Source organism: Gopherus flavomarginatus, chromosome 10, assembly GCF_025201925.1.
Source record: "Gopherus flavomarginatus isolate rGopFla2 chromosome 10, rGopFla2.mat.asm, whole genome shotgun sequence".
Taxonomy (NCBI): Eukaryota; Metazoa; Chordata; order Testudines; family Testudinidae; genus Gopherus; species Gopherus flavomarginatus.
In genome coordinates this window covers 63,775,421-63,792,950 of record NC_066626.1, presented here as the reverse complement: position 1 = coordinate 63,792,950, position 17,530 = coordinate 63,775,421, and the positions used below count along the sequence as shown (strand labels likewise).

The window sequence follows — 17,530 nt, the reverse complement described above, 5'->3', positions numbered from 1 at the left end:
GCTGAAGAAGATAGTACTTGCCCAACACCCAAAATATTTAAATAAATGGTATTCTATTATGGTTTAACACTGTGATTAAAACTGTGTTTAGGGGTGACTTTTAATGTTGTGATTCATAGAGTATCAGGGTTAGAAGGGACCTCAGGACATCATCTAGTCCAACGCCCTGCTCAGAGCAGGACCAGTCCCATTAACCTCAGTTAATTTTTTTTAATCATTTGACAGCACTAAAAATACCCTCAACATCAACAGACTTCTGCTCTACGTTTCTGGTCTTGTCTACACTAAATTTGCTTTTTTAGTGGGGTTGTTGCACCTACACACATATACCACAACCAGAGTACAGATTACACTTCAGCAGGATTAATACCGGGGTAAAGTTCAGATCATGTACCAACATGGATGGAGCTTAATACAAGTAATTCAAATACTCTTCCAAGCACTGTCCCTAAGTCCAGTCTTCACTGCTTAAGTGTTCTGTCTAGGTTACTGTCTGCACTCCATTGCACATGGATCAACTTGGCTAGAAGTCATGTACCCATACAACTAGCACTGTACTGTGGTCTATACTATCATAGTACAGATTGCTTCAATACAAAGTACTTTTGCAGAAACTGCTATAATGCCTTCTACCCAAGACATTTTACGAACAGCAACCTAGCCTCAACACATGCCTGTAATGCAAGAAGTTATCATCACCCATCTGACAGATGTAGAAACTGATTCCTGGGAAGATTTGTTAGGGCTTGTCTATACAGACAGTGCACTGTCCATTTACAACCCAGTCTGCTGTGCATTGCTTATCTTGCCACATGCTAGCTGGATGTGTGGACCCTGCTACAGTGCATTAAAGTTCTGTAGTGTGCTTTGATCTGCTGCTGTTCTCCAGTGAGTTAGTGCACGACAGGCTAGTGCATTGTAGATTTACACGCCACCTTGCCACGCACATAACTCTCCATATAGACAAGCCCTAAGTAACCCCACTTTTTACCACCAATTCTAAGCAAAGTTTGAGAAGTACAAGATCAGAATGCAAAGTTAATAGGGGAATCAGTCACACAAACACCATGTGATGAGAACAATTGCAGTAATTTATAATTTTATCAAAAGATCAGATAAAATGTACCTATCAGTTACCATGATGAACATGAGTCCAGAGTAGGAAAATCAAACAAACAAAAAACACCACTAGCCCATCATAAACCCCAGTAGAGCTACCTGTAGAATTATCAGTTTTGCTGGAAATAAACCAAATATGAATATATAATTAAGTATTATAGTAAATGCACATGGGAGTTATTGAAAGAATCGATAAGGTTAAATACCTGTAAGGTGAACACAGGAGGTATTAAAGGTTTTACAGGAATGTTTTAACTCCTTTCACGCCAAGTCCACATTGAATGAACAATTGCTATCTAGTACAGACATATATATGTGTGTGTATACACACACATTATATTGATAGATATTATGCATCTGGTATTAATATTTTATATATATATGTGCGCATGTGTGTGTTGGGCAATCAAGATAAATTATATTATACTTATTCTTTCCTACTTATGCTAAGGCATATATCCGATGATGCTCCAGGACAAGTATAGCTCAGCACTTGGCTTATGCAAATACAAAAACTCTCAAAAGCTAAATGGATGAGCATTATATTCTAAAAATGTAATATCTGGAAACAAAGATACGTGGAATTTCAAGGAAATAATGTAAGATGTATGAATGCTTTGTATTGGGGAGTATCTACATGCCCCTTCACGTCTGGAATTTAATATTCAGTAGAAAAATAGGGAAGTACAGGAAGCACCAAAGGCCAAGCTGGCTAGTTCAACTGTAAGTGATGTGAACAGGATTCTGTAACTTGTACACAACCATCCTATGAAAAATGGATAGTTTAAGGGGGCATTTGGGATGCACATCATCGGTGTAAGATGAATTGAACACATTGTGAGATTTCACTTCCTGGGAAGGACTGGCAATATATTAACTCTTTATCGTGTACCATACTCTATTGTCTTTAGACAGTACATTTGACTGAGCTTGGTTATTTAGTCTCTTGAACATTCTTAATATCAAATTGCAAGTATAGTAAATGAGTTGGCTGTACCCTTTGAGTCAATAACAGCCATGAGTAACAGTATTTAGAGCTTTTTTTTTTTTTTTTAATAGATAGCTCTGAATTGTGGGGCTGCTGTTGCTTATAACCAAGAACAGTGGAAACTAGATAGTCAGTCAGTAAATCCTTGTGTGCTCAGAGTGGGTGATTGGACTCCAGGCCGTTTACTTCATCCTTAAGCCAACATCCAGGTCCTTTAACACTAGCAACCAATATGAACAGGTAGTAATATGAATCAGTGTGTCTGGTGAAATATTTGCAAAAGTGTGTGTTACTATAAAAGGCTAAGTCTGGTCAAAAGGGGGACCTGGCAGCATCTGGTCAGATCTACTGGCCGGACACCAAAATTCTGGTTACTGAGGGCATGGGAGGTGCCAGGTCATCACCTGTGCCAGTCCCAACTCAGCTGGGGCCATCTCCTGCCTGTGTCTGAGCACTGCAGCTTCCAGATCCAGCTGTGCAGGCGAGTCCCACCCAACCTTGCGGGGTAGGGGAGCAGTGAGTGATGGGGAGGGGGAAACAGCAGCAAAGGCAGGGGGGGTGCAAAGCCTTGAGCAGAAAGAGGTGAGGCAGGGTAGGTTCCAGCACTCCCACTCAAGTGTCCAGTTTTTAAAAATTACAAAGTTAGCAATTCTATCTCACCCCTCCCCAAAATAAGCAAACCATCACATAGTTCACTGTGTGTGTTACACTCCTTCTGCCATCTTTTGTCTGCTGTGTCTAATCAGATCAGGGGAGGGCAAACTACGGCCCACAGGCCAGATCCTGCCCATCAGGGCTTTCAGTCCAGCCCGTTGGATTGCCAGCCCCATGGCACAGCGGCGCTAAAGCAGGCTCCCTGCCTGCCCTGGCCCCTGCTGCTCCCGGAAGCAGCTGGCACCATGTCCCTGCGGCCCCTTGAGGGGGAAAGGGGCAGAGAGCTCTGTGCACTGCCCTCACCTGCAGGCTCCCATTGGCCAGGAATGGGGAACCGCGGCCAATGGGAGCTTCAGGGCTTGTACCCACAAGTGAGGACAGCGTGCAGCAGAGCTGCCTGCTCCATCCCCAGGAGCTACTGCCCGAGATGCTGGCCACTTCCAGCAGCATGTGACCAGGGCAGGCAGAGAGCCTGCCTTAGTGCCACTGTCATCCTGGAGCCGCTCGAGGTAAGCGGTGCCAGGCCTGAGTCCGCACCCCAAACCCCTCCTGTACCCTGCATCTCAACCCCCAGCCCTGAGCCCCCTGTCACACCCCGCATGCCTCCTGAATCCCAACCCCCTTGCCCTGAGCCCCTTCCTTCACACCGCACCCACTCCCACATCCCCAACCCCTTACCCCAGCCCTACATTCAAGGCCCTGCATACAATTTCCCCACCCAGATGTGGTCCTTGGGCCAAAAAGTTTGCCCACCCTGAATTAGATTGTAAGCTATTCAAGGCAGGTACTGTCTGCTGCTCAGTGTTGCTCTTAGGCGCCAGCATGATAAATAATAAATAAAGGTTTTTGATCTGACAAAAAACGTAAGCAAGTGCTTCACAGGATCAAGCCCTAAGCAGACAACACACAGAAAGAGAGTGGAGAACTAGGATTGTTTTAAGAAAAGGCTTGGAGAAGACTGAAGCACAATAGATCAGGTCAGGGAGCAGGTTCCAGCATTGCAAACTTTCAGAATTTTTTTTGTGAGTGTGGGGATTTCGGTGAGTGCTAGAGCTCATCTCCCGATGAAGTGAGAAGTTCCACCCCCCCTTGTGAAGTTCAGACCTGTTGGAAGGTAGCAGAGCCACTCCCCTATTCTCCCTGGATGGGAGGAAGGAGCAAATAACCCTGTAGCTCAGCACAGCTTTGCTCCCTCCTCCCTTCCTGTCCTGCTTGCAATACCTGGCCTGGGAAGGAGCAAAGCGGACCCCACTTCAGGCCTCGAAGCCCAGGATAGGGGAGGTGAAAAACACTAGGAAAAGCAGAAGTGAGGTTGCTGGGGCTAAGGGGCTGAATCGATGGCTGGGCTGGACTGATCTTGATTGGCTCAGGGGTGCTGAACGGGGACAGAACTGATGGGGGGACTGGGGAGTGAGGATTAATAGCTGGGCAGGGGATAGGCAGATGTGGGGGCAGCAAGGACCAAAATCACCTTGCCCAATGCATTCAGGAGAGTGGCTAACAAATTTCTCTCTGACATGGAGGGGGAGTTCAAACATCAAAAGAGAAAATTAAAACAATACTGTATAGTGTGGGTGGGGGAGACTGGGGTTTTGTGGGCCAATCAGGATTTTTGATCTCTTGATATTGGAAGTACTGGGATTCTAAGTGCAAAAGGTACGAAGATGTGATGGAGGAAGCAGCTAGACGTGATTTGGGTGAAGAAAAAAGGTAGACACAAGCAATACAGACCCTGAACTATGCAAATTGTTTGCTTTTTATCTGTATGCAATTAACATTATCTACCTTATCCAGCCACACTGACCTTTGCCATAAAATTTAGGCAATACATTTCTCTTGCAATTAAAAGATTATTTTTGTATTCTTTGTGACCTCTGTCATTCTTTAATGGCCATCCCCTTGATGCTGAAAGTTAATGTTTCAGTAACATGAGACTGCAACAGAACACAGGTATCATGGCACGCTACCATTATCTGGAACATTGGCGGAATCTAGTCCATCCCTTCCTCTCTACCATATTTTATTTCAGAACTCAGGAAGGGGATAGTCACTTAAGATGAGTAATTTCCATTGGTTTCCACTTCTGACCTCAACACACTAGATTGGTAGAAGGAGCAAATACATTCCTCACTGTGAACAATGTCTATTTTGTTAGCAGTGTAAACATTGACCCTGTGGGTCAATGTGAAGTTAAAGAAAAGCCATATCATTAGAAATTAGCAGAAAATGCAGAAATTAGTTCACATTAGCTTTATTTGGCCTGTTAATGACTAGTGCACTTGTAAAAGTCATCCACATATAACTTTATAATGTGAATACTCATGTTACATGGATATTACTCATGCTAAAATCCAACTCTTGTTTTGGTTCTCCTATGTAGAAGGGCTTTAAGTCTTTTAAAAAACCATGTGAAAGTTAATGGAATCTGTGTACTGCTTCCCATACCCTTCTCACCACCACCCCAGGCACTGTCATTACAAACTGAACACTTGACCAGATTCTAATAGTGGACAGATGTTCAGGAAAAAAAAGTGCACTGTGAAGTTAAGTTAGAAAAAATGGTGACCACTAAGACCAAGAGATTCTCAGAAGCAGGAGAACAAATACTTGCAGATGAAGAGAAAACAGGCTAGATGGGAAAGGAAAACAGACTAACATTCACAAGTACATAACAGTGCATTTAAAGGAAGCTAATCTAAATACATCATTTTTGCTTTCAACTGTGATTTTTGGAGCAAAGTATTCTGTTTCTCTCCCTCATCTGACACCTGGCTGGAGATAAGACGGAGTAAAACTGTTAAGAAAAGAAAACTCAAGTCAGGCAGCTGTAATTAGGCAGGACCCAGTCCAAGCATGAATGGAGCAGCCAGAGGGGGAAAAGGCTATAGGGATATCAAAGCCAGATACTATACAATGAATTTTCTCCTCTTATTAATAAAATGCACCAACTTCTCTTGCTCTTAATGTTCAAAGCAACTTTCACTAGCTCTGTGAAATGGTTTTTGCTTCCTAATAGGAGAGACTGGTTTCTCTGCTAATTTATTGTCTACAGGATAGTATGCCTGGCAATACTCCTAAGTGGATTGTCCTTCTGCTGGGCAGATTCAAAGGCAATTCAGAGCTGTCAGTCAGGAAGCCCACTGCTCTGTAGGTCCACCCCATAACTGCATGCTTCTGACTGCTAAAGTTAAATAAAGGAATGGAAATATTAATAAGGTTAGCTTCTGCCTGACTTCCTGTTGGCAAAGGCAGGACTCTGTTTCTATGCAGCCAGTGGATGATCTTCAGAGTCCTGGGCTTGCTGACAGGCAGCTCTGAATTGCCTTTGAATCTGCTCAGTGGGACAGAGAACTCTCTTCTGAAGAATACAGAAGTGTTCTCGTAAGAGAACTACCCCCTAGGTTTATTTTGTATGAAAATTTTAGAAGTAAAGCAAGTTTTACAGAGGCTCTGTGGCTATTGCTGTCTAATATCCTTTCTGAATCTGGAATGTTTATCAGACTCTAATGTCATTATATATATATATATATATTTAAGAAAACAAAAAACAGAAGTCTGGATTGGAAAAAAGGAAGCAGTCATGCAGATCAATGGTAAAAAATTTGGGATCCCTCCTGAAAATTGATGGAAATTAAGGATTATGCACAATTGATTTTTCTAAATCTGCTATAGGAGATTCAACATTTATCAAGACAGCATCCATACAATTGTAGGAGAACTATCTGTAAAGTTTTAACTGTATGTTATAATAAAGTGTTTTACTCCCACATTAAAAAACCCCACCACCATAGCAGAATGTAAATCTTAATGCAGAAGGTGTTTATTCTTGTGAATTATTCTTTAGGAAGCCAAGAGGAAATTGCACATTAAGGATTATGCATATAGAGAAGTCCAGCTTCACATCCTAAATATGGCCCTAGTGCAGCCAGTGTGAATAAACTGAACTGAAGCATGAGCTAGGACAGCTCCTATGGAAAAACAGATACAGCACATTGCCAGAGAGCATCTGCAGTGATTACATGGTATGTATGCACCAAACATGCTGCATACTTTCATGGCTAAGGGAGCAAATGGCAACCTGCATTTAATTCTTTCTGAAACAGTCTTTCCTCAATTTGTTGTTGGCACAAAACGTGAGGTAGTGATTTTTATCATAAATGGGGCTTCCAAAAAAGACTCATCTGGATACATTACCAGCTCTGTATGAAAAAAGTTAATTGAATTTAATTCCCATTGGATTGGCTGAATAACCAACTCTTTTGAAGCTAGGATTTAGTAGTAATTAATCTCTGATAATCAGCTGTATTTATAATCCATTTAGCTTGTTAAATACAACTGGGATACTGCAACAGATTTTAAAAAGAAATTAATAATTCTGGGAGAATTCCACAGTAAATCATCACAACAGCAAATCCGTGCAGTGTATTCTCTAAATTGCATGACTTCTATCAAAGCTTTTGGCATCTTAAACTGATTATGTTTTATTAGAGAACTTCATCACAAACCATTAGAGCTTAAAGCCTTGTTAGATGACAATTGCAAAAACTGATTAGTCTTTTTGAAAAATGCTCCACAACTGCACATAGTCTGATCCTTGTATTATAGCCAGTATCTGCTTTCCCAGGCACTTTAACATCAAGGTGGCAACAATACTTAGCATCTATAAAGTTCCTCCTATAGAAGGATCTCTAAACATGTTAAATGTTAAGGCCAACATTTTAGAACCTAGGAGTCACAGATGCTCAACACCTCGCAAAACAAGTCCGTTATATTGAGGTGCATAAAAATTGAATTAAGTGCCTAATTTTTAGGCACCCATATTTGAAAATTTTAGCCTACTGGATAAAGTACAGGACACTGATTAGGTATCGAAGTACCACTGTTTTACAACTGGTGTGACCAATGTATGGGAAGATTACATGATTTAGCTAAAATCATACAACAAATTAAAGATGTTCTATATTAAATAAATTACCTGCATGAAAGTAATGAACACTCAAATATGTATTTTCATAAATAGTGTATTCATAATTAAAACCTCTCATGCAATCAGCAATTTATTACTAAAAACATCATATTCCAGCAAACACCTGGCCCTCTACAGACACCATAAAAGTAAATCTAGCATTGATATTTTAAGAGTCACAGCCTACAACATAGCCTCACTCACAAGTTAAACCTACTTCAGATATTAGCCTCACCAAAATTATGTTTCTAACAAAACAAAATGCTCATTCTGAAGATTTTGCACGTAGACATTTCATATATACAAAGATTAATAATTTTAGTTTATTTCATTATAGAAGGCAATGCATCATCTTGAGAAGGCACAACTGACCTTGATAGGCTTAAAAAAAACAACAAGCTATTGAGAGATGGGAAAAGCCAGTCTCAAGCAATTTAAAAAAAAAACAAAAAACTGATCAGTGTTAGAAATAAGGAAAAATATGATGCAATTGCTCCACAAACTGATGCTTCTGGGCTATAATCAAATACACACATCCTAATTTGTATTCCCCCCCCGCATATATCTACATGGATTGTTTAAAAGTAAAGAGTAGTTAATACAAGAGCTTTCAGGTGGCAACACTGTGTTGGGGAAATAATGTACAAGTTTATGAACAGAATATAAAATACTTTAAAAAAATTAACAATAAAAAATGTAGTTTTTCAGTTCTATATGTCAGAGATGCAAAACTGTGGCAGATTGCTCAGTTCACCCTGCTCATAGGATTTATAATTAACAGAACCCAATATTTACTGGATCACATTATTCTCCTGTCTTAAAATGATGGTGTAAATATGTTAAAAACGTGCTCCCTCTTTTACTAACTATTCCATAAGGACTGGAAATTAAGAAACCACCTCATAGGAATCGCTTTTTAAAATTCATTTTCTATGCATTACTCTTGAAATGTCTTCGCTGATTTCTCCTCAGTTATTCCTGTTTTGTATGTTGTCAGAGGCTTTACCTTTACAACATGCCATTCTGGGTGCTTCTTTTGCCCCAACACCTTTCTCTTGCAACAGGTTTTGCTATAGGGTTGGTCTAAAGAGTTGTGAATATCAGGGAGGCAGTTCCTCCCTCTCCATAGTCCAAATCAGAAAGGAAAAATTGAACAGTTCTGTAACTCATAAAAAGTCCAGCTTTGCCCCACTTTCCTTGAAAGGCAATGGGGTCAGTTGTCAGGGCTGGGTTTCGAACCCCTTATTAGGCTGAGGTTCCTGGGCTATAAGGAAGAGAAGAAAATAAACAAGTTAAACCAAGTCTATCTACTTATCCAGAGGGTCCAGGCAGCAGAGAACCTTAAACAGCTTTTCTAGTCAGCAGTCCCTGCTCTGTGGGTTTAGGGAGTTCTGTGACCTAGCTCTGCATCTATGTACATGCCACCCCTTACTGGGCTTAGATATTCACTTTTAAGGAGCTGGCCTTCTCCTGGTGCAGCAGACTTCACAAGTGTGTAGGGTTGGAGCTGACAGCCCAGAGTAGTTCTTTAATCCCTTCCTGACAGGGGTGGGGCAGGTTCCCACCACATAAATGGGTAATACACACAAAACTAAGAGTGATCCCATTGTCTTTATATTACTTTCTCAAGGAGTTACACACAAAAAGAAAAAAAAATAAACCAATTAAACTTCAGGTGTTTGTAGCATCTCTTTCCAAACAACTTCTGTATGCTCAGGATTATTTTATATGAACCCAAAGGAAAAAAATACAGATACGGAATAGATAATTTACTTTTAAGTTTTATTGCAAGCTATTTTTACAATTTAGTATGAACACTTAGTTAACAAAGTTCAACTTTTCACAATACTCAGTTTATCAGGTAAATTAATTAGCAACTTGCTACTTTCCGCCTGCTTTTTAGGTTACCATTGTCTACAGTTATTGTTTAAGCTTCGATCAAATACTGTACTACAAGATATACAAACTTGTTGCTGTAAGTTAAAAATTCATATTTTTGTAGTCTTTATTGGACAGTTTATTAAAACTGAAGTGTTTAGAAACTTGCTAAGTAATGCACTAGTATAACATTAACTGAATGTAAGTATGACATTACATTAAAAATGTACACACACCTATTGCAAAGATTCCAGATTTATTAAAATACTTCCCTTTAAACAGATAGTAATGAAGGATTCAAAATATTGTTGTGGCACTTCAGTAGGATTTGACTTCCTTATTTTAGTGCATATTACAAGTAGTCAGAGTATAGGCTGATCAATAGCAGGAGACTGGAGAACTTTCACACAGACGTCTTAAGGAGTTAGTCGTTTGGGATCCCGAGGGAACATGGAGGTTTGACGAACATTGCTCAGTCCCAGATAGAGCATAGTTACTCTTTCCAACCCTATAAAAATTAAATCCAGTCTAGTCAGTCATTAGTTTCTAACTCTTGACAACATGAACACACAGTTAACAATTCTAGCAAGCTTTATATACAGCAGAGTAAGGACCACACAACAGGGCATACAAGTGCTCTCAGATATCAGCAACTGCTCTCAGATATCAGCATAACTGACTACAAAATGGAACTAGCACCAGAAAAAATGCAAGTTTCCCAACACCACACACATTCTGCCATGTATTACTCTGCCTTATAAAATTAGTTTTTGCGTGCCTGGACTGGGCTATGCACACTAAGTAGGTGGGCCCTAAAGGGCAAAATGGGGCCCCAACTTCATTGGGAGTCTCTAGGTGTTGTTATTATTATTATTATTAATTGTAATAATAATAATAATAAAGATGGAGAGAAAAAATCAGTGCTGTCTTAAGAACATATTAGATGCCAGTACACATCCGAGCAGTTTCTGACAGTGTCTAGTACCAAATATTTCAGGGCAAAGTGTCAGAAACTTTAGTAGACAATTATGGAATAACCTGTGCTTAGGGGAAGTTTCTTCCTTATCCCATAGTGGTTACAGGTAATTTAGAACTCATACCTACTACTGGATGTAACTGAAATTATTATTCCTTCCAATGTGCAGTATTGTGTATTTATAAATGCTGAATTTTATGTGCCGTCATGCTCCCCATTCACCTAGCTTTGTTAGGCCCTCTTAAGTTCCTCACAGTCTTCTCTAGAGACAATTATTACGTTGTTCAGGACATCAGCAAATATTGCCACTTCACCGTTCAGGCTGCCTTTCCAGCTCACTAACACTTGCATCAGACATAAACCCCTCTCTGCAATGAGTTGCTTACAATTTCTTATAAATCTAATTACTGAAGAATATATCTGATTTAGAAATTGTTCTGAAAATTTGTTTATAATTTTCTAAATTCATTTTACAAAGATAAGAAGACACCCATGCAAAGAGAGACCGAAACAGAGAGCATTGGTTTTGGGCACTTATTGTGTTTAGGACACATATAGAACTCTATTTCAAAATGCATGAATAGGTTACATTTTGCTGCTGAGACCAGTGTGTGCAATTGCAAATTGCTGTGCTTAAAATGCATTTTAAAATTTAATGCTATACACTTTGAAAAATTCTCTCATTTTTGTTCACTTTAATATTTAAAATGCTCATACATAGGAAGCCCCTAAACCTCAATACCTTTGCTGAACAAGTAGCTGATCAATGAGATTCAGCTGGGTAACTTCACCATGAATAAAATAAAAGCAATCACTGGTTTCTCCTGACTTCAGAATGGTTTCATCAAAATGTAGTGAGGAGCCTAGAGCCTCCACTATCTTTATTCACTTTAAGTCAGTTATAATAAATCATAGGAAGTATTTTTTTTATTGAAGTTGAGAATCAGAATGATCAATGTGACTAACAAGTGATTTATTCTTGTGCTCTGTGTCTCTTAACTTTGGCAGATTGGTCCCTCAATATTTTCCATTTTATGAAATTACTAATGCTCACAATTTAAGCTTCTTTCCTTAAATATTCTTCGACAAGGAGCTTACAATGTTGCTCAACAAGGCCACAGCACACATACAGGTTAACTTTTTGAATTTTATTCTGAACACTTTATTGATTACTGTAATCAAAGTTACTTGAGACTGACCATCTGATGTTAAACTTGGACTGGAAGCTAGCAAAAAATAAAATCAAGGCAGATACATTACCTATCCCACCACCTGCATGGGGAGGTGCACCAAAACGGAAGGAATCAATGTAAGCCTTTATTTTCTCCAAGTCTAGGGAAGAAAATAATTTTTATTTTCATGCAGAGCTAATGTCTCATCTTACTAATATACTCAAAGAAGCCAAAAGACTAAATGCTTGGGTGTGTCCATAATGATTCTACAAAACAAAAACGGGGGCAATGAAGCCATGAAACCAGATGTCGGTTTGTAGCCATCAAACAGATGTAAATAATGAAGCACTGTCTAGAAGCTATGACTTTATCTGGAATATTATCTTTAATTTATAATCAATGAAACTCCATGAAGTCCCCTGATGTGATTTATTTGGGGAATGCCTTTTATAATAAAATAGCAGCTAGGCCTCTACTGTACATCATGGTGATCTTAACCCTTACATAGCTGAGAAATATAGTGGAACATTCATGCTGGTACAGTATTCTGAGAAGCTGAAGCTCAGTGTACTCATTTCAGCTTCTCTCTCTCCTCACAACCACCAGCAAGAGAGCTCTCCCAGCTGCTGTTCCTTACCTCCAAGATAGTTGCACTGCCACTCTACTTGCTACCCTTCACAAAATATCCTGACTCATACTCACTTCACCTCTGCTGATTCACTTCTGTTTTCCGCTCACTTCCTTTCTGTCTCCCTCTATTATCCAGGCTGCATCCATGCTGATTCCCTCCCCAGTTCCACTGATAGATGTTCCCTACATGACCCATTCCCCTCTTACTGGTTCAAAGCCTAAGGGTCAGCAGCAGCAGGGAGTTGCACTGGAAGTGGTATACCAGAACCATGGCAGGGTGGGACCTGCTCTCATAAGAGTACCCTGTCTGTTGCTGCAGAAAACCTTCCTACTTCCTGTACTCTCTACAGCTGTTAGAAAACAGTTTATAGGTTTTTCTTCAGGATTAACACTATAATGTTTTAAAAAATGGTTAAATTAGAAAGAAATTAGTTTGTTATGCAAGAGCCAGTATTACTATTGCAATATTGCCCCAGATTATGGTCTCAAAATGCCCAAAATCTTCCTTTAAAGGTATAGAAAAACAAACATTCAGAACTCCCTTGATGCAAATGATTCAGACAAGGATTATGCCTTCATGCCTGAAACTAAAGACAGAAATAGACAGAGAAAAAGGTTTTCATGTCATGCTTCAATGTTGAACTGTTCTTTCTCTCATTACCAATGCTTTGCACAGATTTTGGAAGTCATATGAAAAAACAAATTCTATCTCACAATTTATAACCTTTCGAAATTTAAACATTTTATTACCAATGCCATGATGCTGGGCTCTTTCTGTCAGCAGCTCAGGATCGTGAATTCTCTGAGCCCCAGATAAAATCTCTTCCCCTCTCATGAACATATCATAGGAGTTGGAGTTTTTCTGGAAAGGAAAAGTTTGCATTTCATTAGTGACTGAAGTTGGAGAGAAGGGTGTGTTTCCCACTGACACCTGCTCAGCCTGCAACCAGCCAAGATGCTCTTTTCAGTAACTTCACCTATGATACTTGGTGCAGCGAAGTGACGGTGTGAAATACTGTGGGCTGCATCAGTAAACTCAGCTCTGCTTCCTGTCATCACATTCGGACAAACTGATTTGTGAACCTGAATTCTGCCACCTCCCATTTTGCAGAATCACAACATTTGTATTTGGAGTTTCAGCAAATGTAAATGTAAAAATGCAGAGCCCATTCTGGCAACAATTAGGGGACTCCATACAAAAACTAAAGAAAGCATGGCTTCGGCTACAGCTTTTATTCCCCTGTAAGACTAATTTTGCTCTCCATGCATTAGTGACTACAGAAACAGCAGTACTCTGACAGACAAGGCCTCTGCTGGGAAGTTTTCTCCTACGGGTTTCTAATATTTACAGCTGTTTGTTTTTCTTTCTGGCAGATAATACAGGTATGGCCCAACAGATATTGGTTTACTCCTAATACCAATGTGAATAACAAATCTTATTGGAAATGCAGATCGCATAAGAAAAAGTTTTTAATTCAGCTGTGCTTTGTCAAATTAGATTTTCATAGCTAGATTAAGACTTTGCTTTTTTACACTGAAAAACACTACACAACTTTACTTACAGGATTTCCTGGGTCCGGCATTGTATAGAAAGGCCTCACAGCCAGAGGATATTTGTCAAGAATATAGAAGTCTGTATCGTACTGTAAGAAGATGAAATATTTTAATAAAGTTAATACTAGATCAAATGGGGTGAGGTGAGGGTTACATAGAGGAAGCGACAACCAATGATTCTTTTAAATCGAAACAAAAAGTCTGTTAGTTTAAAACCTCATCTTTTTATTAACTTTTGCACAATTTAAGAAAAGGAGAAACAGTTGATCCATTTATTTTACCCATATCTTAGCTTGAAAAACAATAGTTAGAAAGGGACACTACTGTACTATCTTTACTAGCTTTTTGGACACTGCATTTGTTATGAGCTCTAGCATTCCTGAATATAAAGTTCCTTGTCCTAGAACGTATGAATGGCCATACTGGGTCAGATCAAAGGTTCATCCAGCCCAGTATCCTGTCTACCAACAGTGACCAATGCCAGGTGTCCCAGAGGGAGTGAACCTAACAGGTAATGATCAAGTGATCTCTCTCCTGTCATCCATTACCACCCTCTGACAAACACAGGCTAGGGACACCATTCCTTACTCATCCTGGCTAATAGCCATTAATGGACTTAACCTCCATGAATTTATCTAGCTCTCTTTTAAACCCTGTTATAGCCCTAGCCTTCACAACCTCATAGACTCATAGGTCAGAAGGGACCAATATGATCATCTAGTCTGACCTCCAGCACAAGGCAGGCCACAGAACCCTACCCATCCACTTTTATAACAACCTCAACCCAGGACTGAGTTATTGAAATCCTCAAAATTGGTTTGAAGACCTCAAGCTGCAGAGAATCCACCAGCAAGTGACCCATGCCCCACGCTGCAGGGGAAGGCAAAAAACCTCCAGGGCCCCTGCCAATCTGCCCTGGAGGAAAATTCCTTCCCGACCCCAAATATGGCGATCAGCTAAACCCTGAGCATGTGGGCAAGACTCACCAGCCAGCACCCAAGAAGGAATTCTCTGCAGTAACTCAGTTCCCATCCCATCCAACATCTCCCCGCAGACCACTGAGCAGACTTATCTGGTGATAATCCAAGATCAATTGCCCAAATTAAACTATCCTATCATAACATCCCCTCCATATACTTATCAAGCTTAGTCTTAAAGCCAGATAAGTCTTCTGCCCCCACTACTTCCCTCGGAAGGCTGTTCCAGAACTTCACTCCCCTAATGGCTAGAAACCTTCGTCTAATTTCAAGTCTAAACTTCCTAATATCCAGTTTGTACCCATTCGTCCTCGTGCCTCCTCAGGCAAGGAGTTTCACAGGTTGACTGTGTGAAGAAGAACTTCCTTTTATTTGTTTTAAACCTGCTGCCCATCAATTTCATTTGGTGGCCCCTAATTCTTATATTATGAGAACAAGTAAATAACTTTTCCTTATTCACTTTCTCCACACCATTCATGATTTTATATACCTCTATCATATCCCTCTCTTATTCTCTTCTTTTCCAAGATGAAAAGTCCTAGCCTCTTTAATCTCTCCTCATATGGGACCCGTTCCAAACCCCCAATCGTTTTAGTTGCCCTTCTCTCAATCTTTTCTAATGCCAGTATATCTTTTCTGAGATGAGGAGACCACATCTGTATGCAGTATTCAAGATGTGGGTGTACCATGGATTTATACAAGGGCAAAAGGATATTCTTTGTCTTAGTCTCTATCCCGTTTTTAATGATTCCTAACATCCTGTTTGCTTTTCTGACTGCCACTGCACACTGAGTGGACATCTTCAGAGAACTAGTCATGATGACTCCAATATCTCTTTCCTGATTAGTTGTAGCTAATTAGCCCCCATCATATTATATGTATAGTTGGGGTTATTTTTCCAATGTGCATTACTTTACATTTATCCACATTAAATTTCATTTGCCATTTTGTTGCCCAATCACTTAGTTTTGTGAGATCTTTTTGAAGTTCTTCTCAGTCTGCTTTGGTCTTAACTATCTTGAGCAGTTTAGTATCATCTGCAAACTTTGCCACCTCACTGTTTACTCTTGTCTCCAGATCATTTATGAAAAAGTTGAATAGGACTGGTCCAAGGACTGACCCTTGGGGAACACCACTAGTTACCCCTCTCCATTCTGAAAATTTACCATTTATTCCTACCTTAGTTCCCTGTCTTTTAACCAGTTCTCAATCCATGAAAGGATCTTCCCCTCTTATCCCACGACAACTTAATTTACATAAGAGCCTTTGGTGAGGGACCTTGTCAAAGGCTTTCTGGAAATCTAAGTACACTATGTCCACTGGATCCCCCTTGTCCACACATTTGTTGACCCCTTCAAAGAACTCTAATATATTAGTAAAACATGATTTCCCTTTACAGAAACTATGTTGACTTTTGCCCAAGGATTTATGTTCTTCTATATATCTGACAATTTTATTCTTTACTATTGTTTCAACTAATTTGCCCTGTACTGACGTTAGACTTACCGGTCTGTAATTGCCGGGACCACCTCTAGAGCCCTTTTTAAATACTGGTGTTACATTAGTTATCTTCCAGTCACTGGGTACAGAAGCTGATATAAAGGACAGATTACAAACCATAGTTAAGAGTTCTGCAATTTCACATTTGAGTTTCTTCAGAACTCTTGGGTGATTGCCATCTGGTCCCGGTGATTTGTTACTGTTAAGTTTATCAATTAATTCCAAAACCTGCTTTAGCGACACTTCAATCTGTGACAATTCCTCAGATTTGTCACCTATAAAGGACGGCTCAGGTTTGGGAATCTCCCTAACATCTTCAGCCGTGAAGACTAAAGCAAAGAATTCATTTTCTTTCTCCGCAATTACTTTATCGTTTTAAGTGCTCCTTTTATATCTCAATTGTCCAGGGGCCCCACTGCTTGTTTAGCAGCTTCCTGCTTCTGATGTACTTAAAAAACAGTTTGTTATTACCTTTGGAGTTTTTGGCTAGCTGTTCTTCAAACTCCTTTTTGGCTTTTCTTATAACATTTTTATACTTAATTTGGCAGTGTTTATGTGCCTTCCTATTTACCTCACTAGGATTTGACTTCCACTTTTTAAAAGATGTCTTTTTATCTTTCATTGCTTCTCTTACACAGTTGTTAAGCCACAGTGGCTCTTTTTTAGTTTTTTTACTGTGTTTTTTAATTTGGGGTATACATTTAAGTTGGGCCTCTTATTATGGTGTCTTTGAAAAGTGTCCAAGCAGCTTGCAGGGATATCACTCTAGTCACTGTACCTTTTAAATTCTGTAAATGTGGTGTTGTTTTTTTAATATACCAAACACAGATGTTCCTTCTCCCACCATTCCTAGTGGAAGCCAGACTAAATGACTACATTTTATTTTTAGTGCACTAGTGTGACTGTACTCAGAATGATGTTTGTCAGTGAATTAGTTACTGAAAAACTACCAGGAAAAACTAACATTTTATTTTGGTTAGAGCAACTAAAAATCTTTTCTGGGAAGAGTAGTTTTTTAAAGCATTATCTTTTTGGAATTTACAATCTAGTGAGATGGTAAACAACAAATATTAAACAAGACAATAAAAAGATATTCAAATATTTACTTTATGGTTT

The 17,530-nt window shown here is 39.6% G+C and overlaps 1 protein-coding gene across 1 annotated transcript in view; it reads right to left on the bottom strand.

Annotated features, from left to right (window-relative positions):
- Nucleotides 1–9,492: 9,492 nt before the first annotated feature.
- DARS1 (aspartyl-tRNA synthetase 1) overlaps nt 9,493–17,530 on the bottom strand; it is a 79,495-nt gene continuing 71,457 nt past the window's right edge. Inside the window, exons 13-16 of the mRNA XM_050969281.1 lie at nt 13,946–14,026; nt 13,134–13,245; nt 11,842–11,913; nt 9,493–10,113 (exon numbers count right to left, since the gene is read on the bottom strand). Of these exons, the coding sequence (XP_050825238.1) occupies nt 10,022–10,113; nt 11,842–11,913; nt 13,134–13,245; nt 13,946–14,026 (357 nt within the window). The 3' untranslated portion in view covers nt 9,493–10,021. The remainder of the gene's footprint in view (nt 10,114–11,841; nt 11,914–13,133; nt 13,246–13,945; nt 14,027–17,530) is intronic.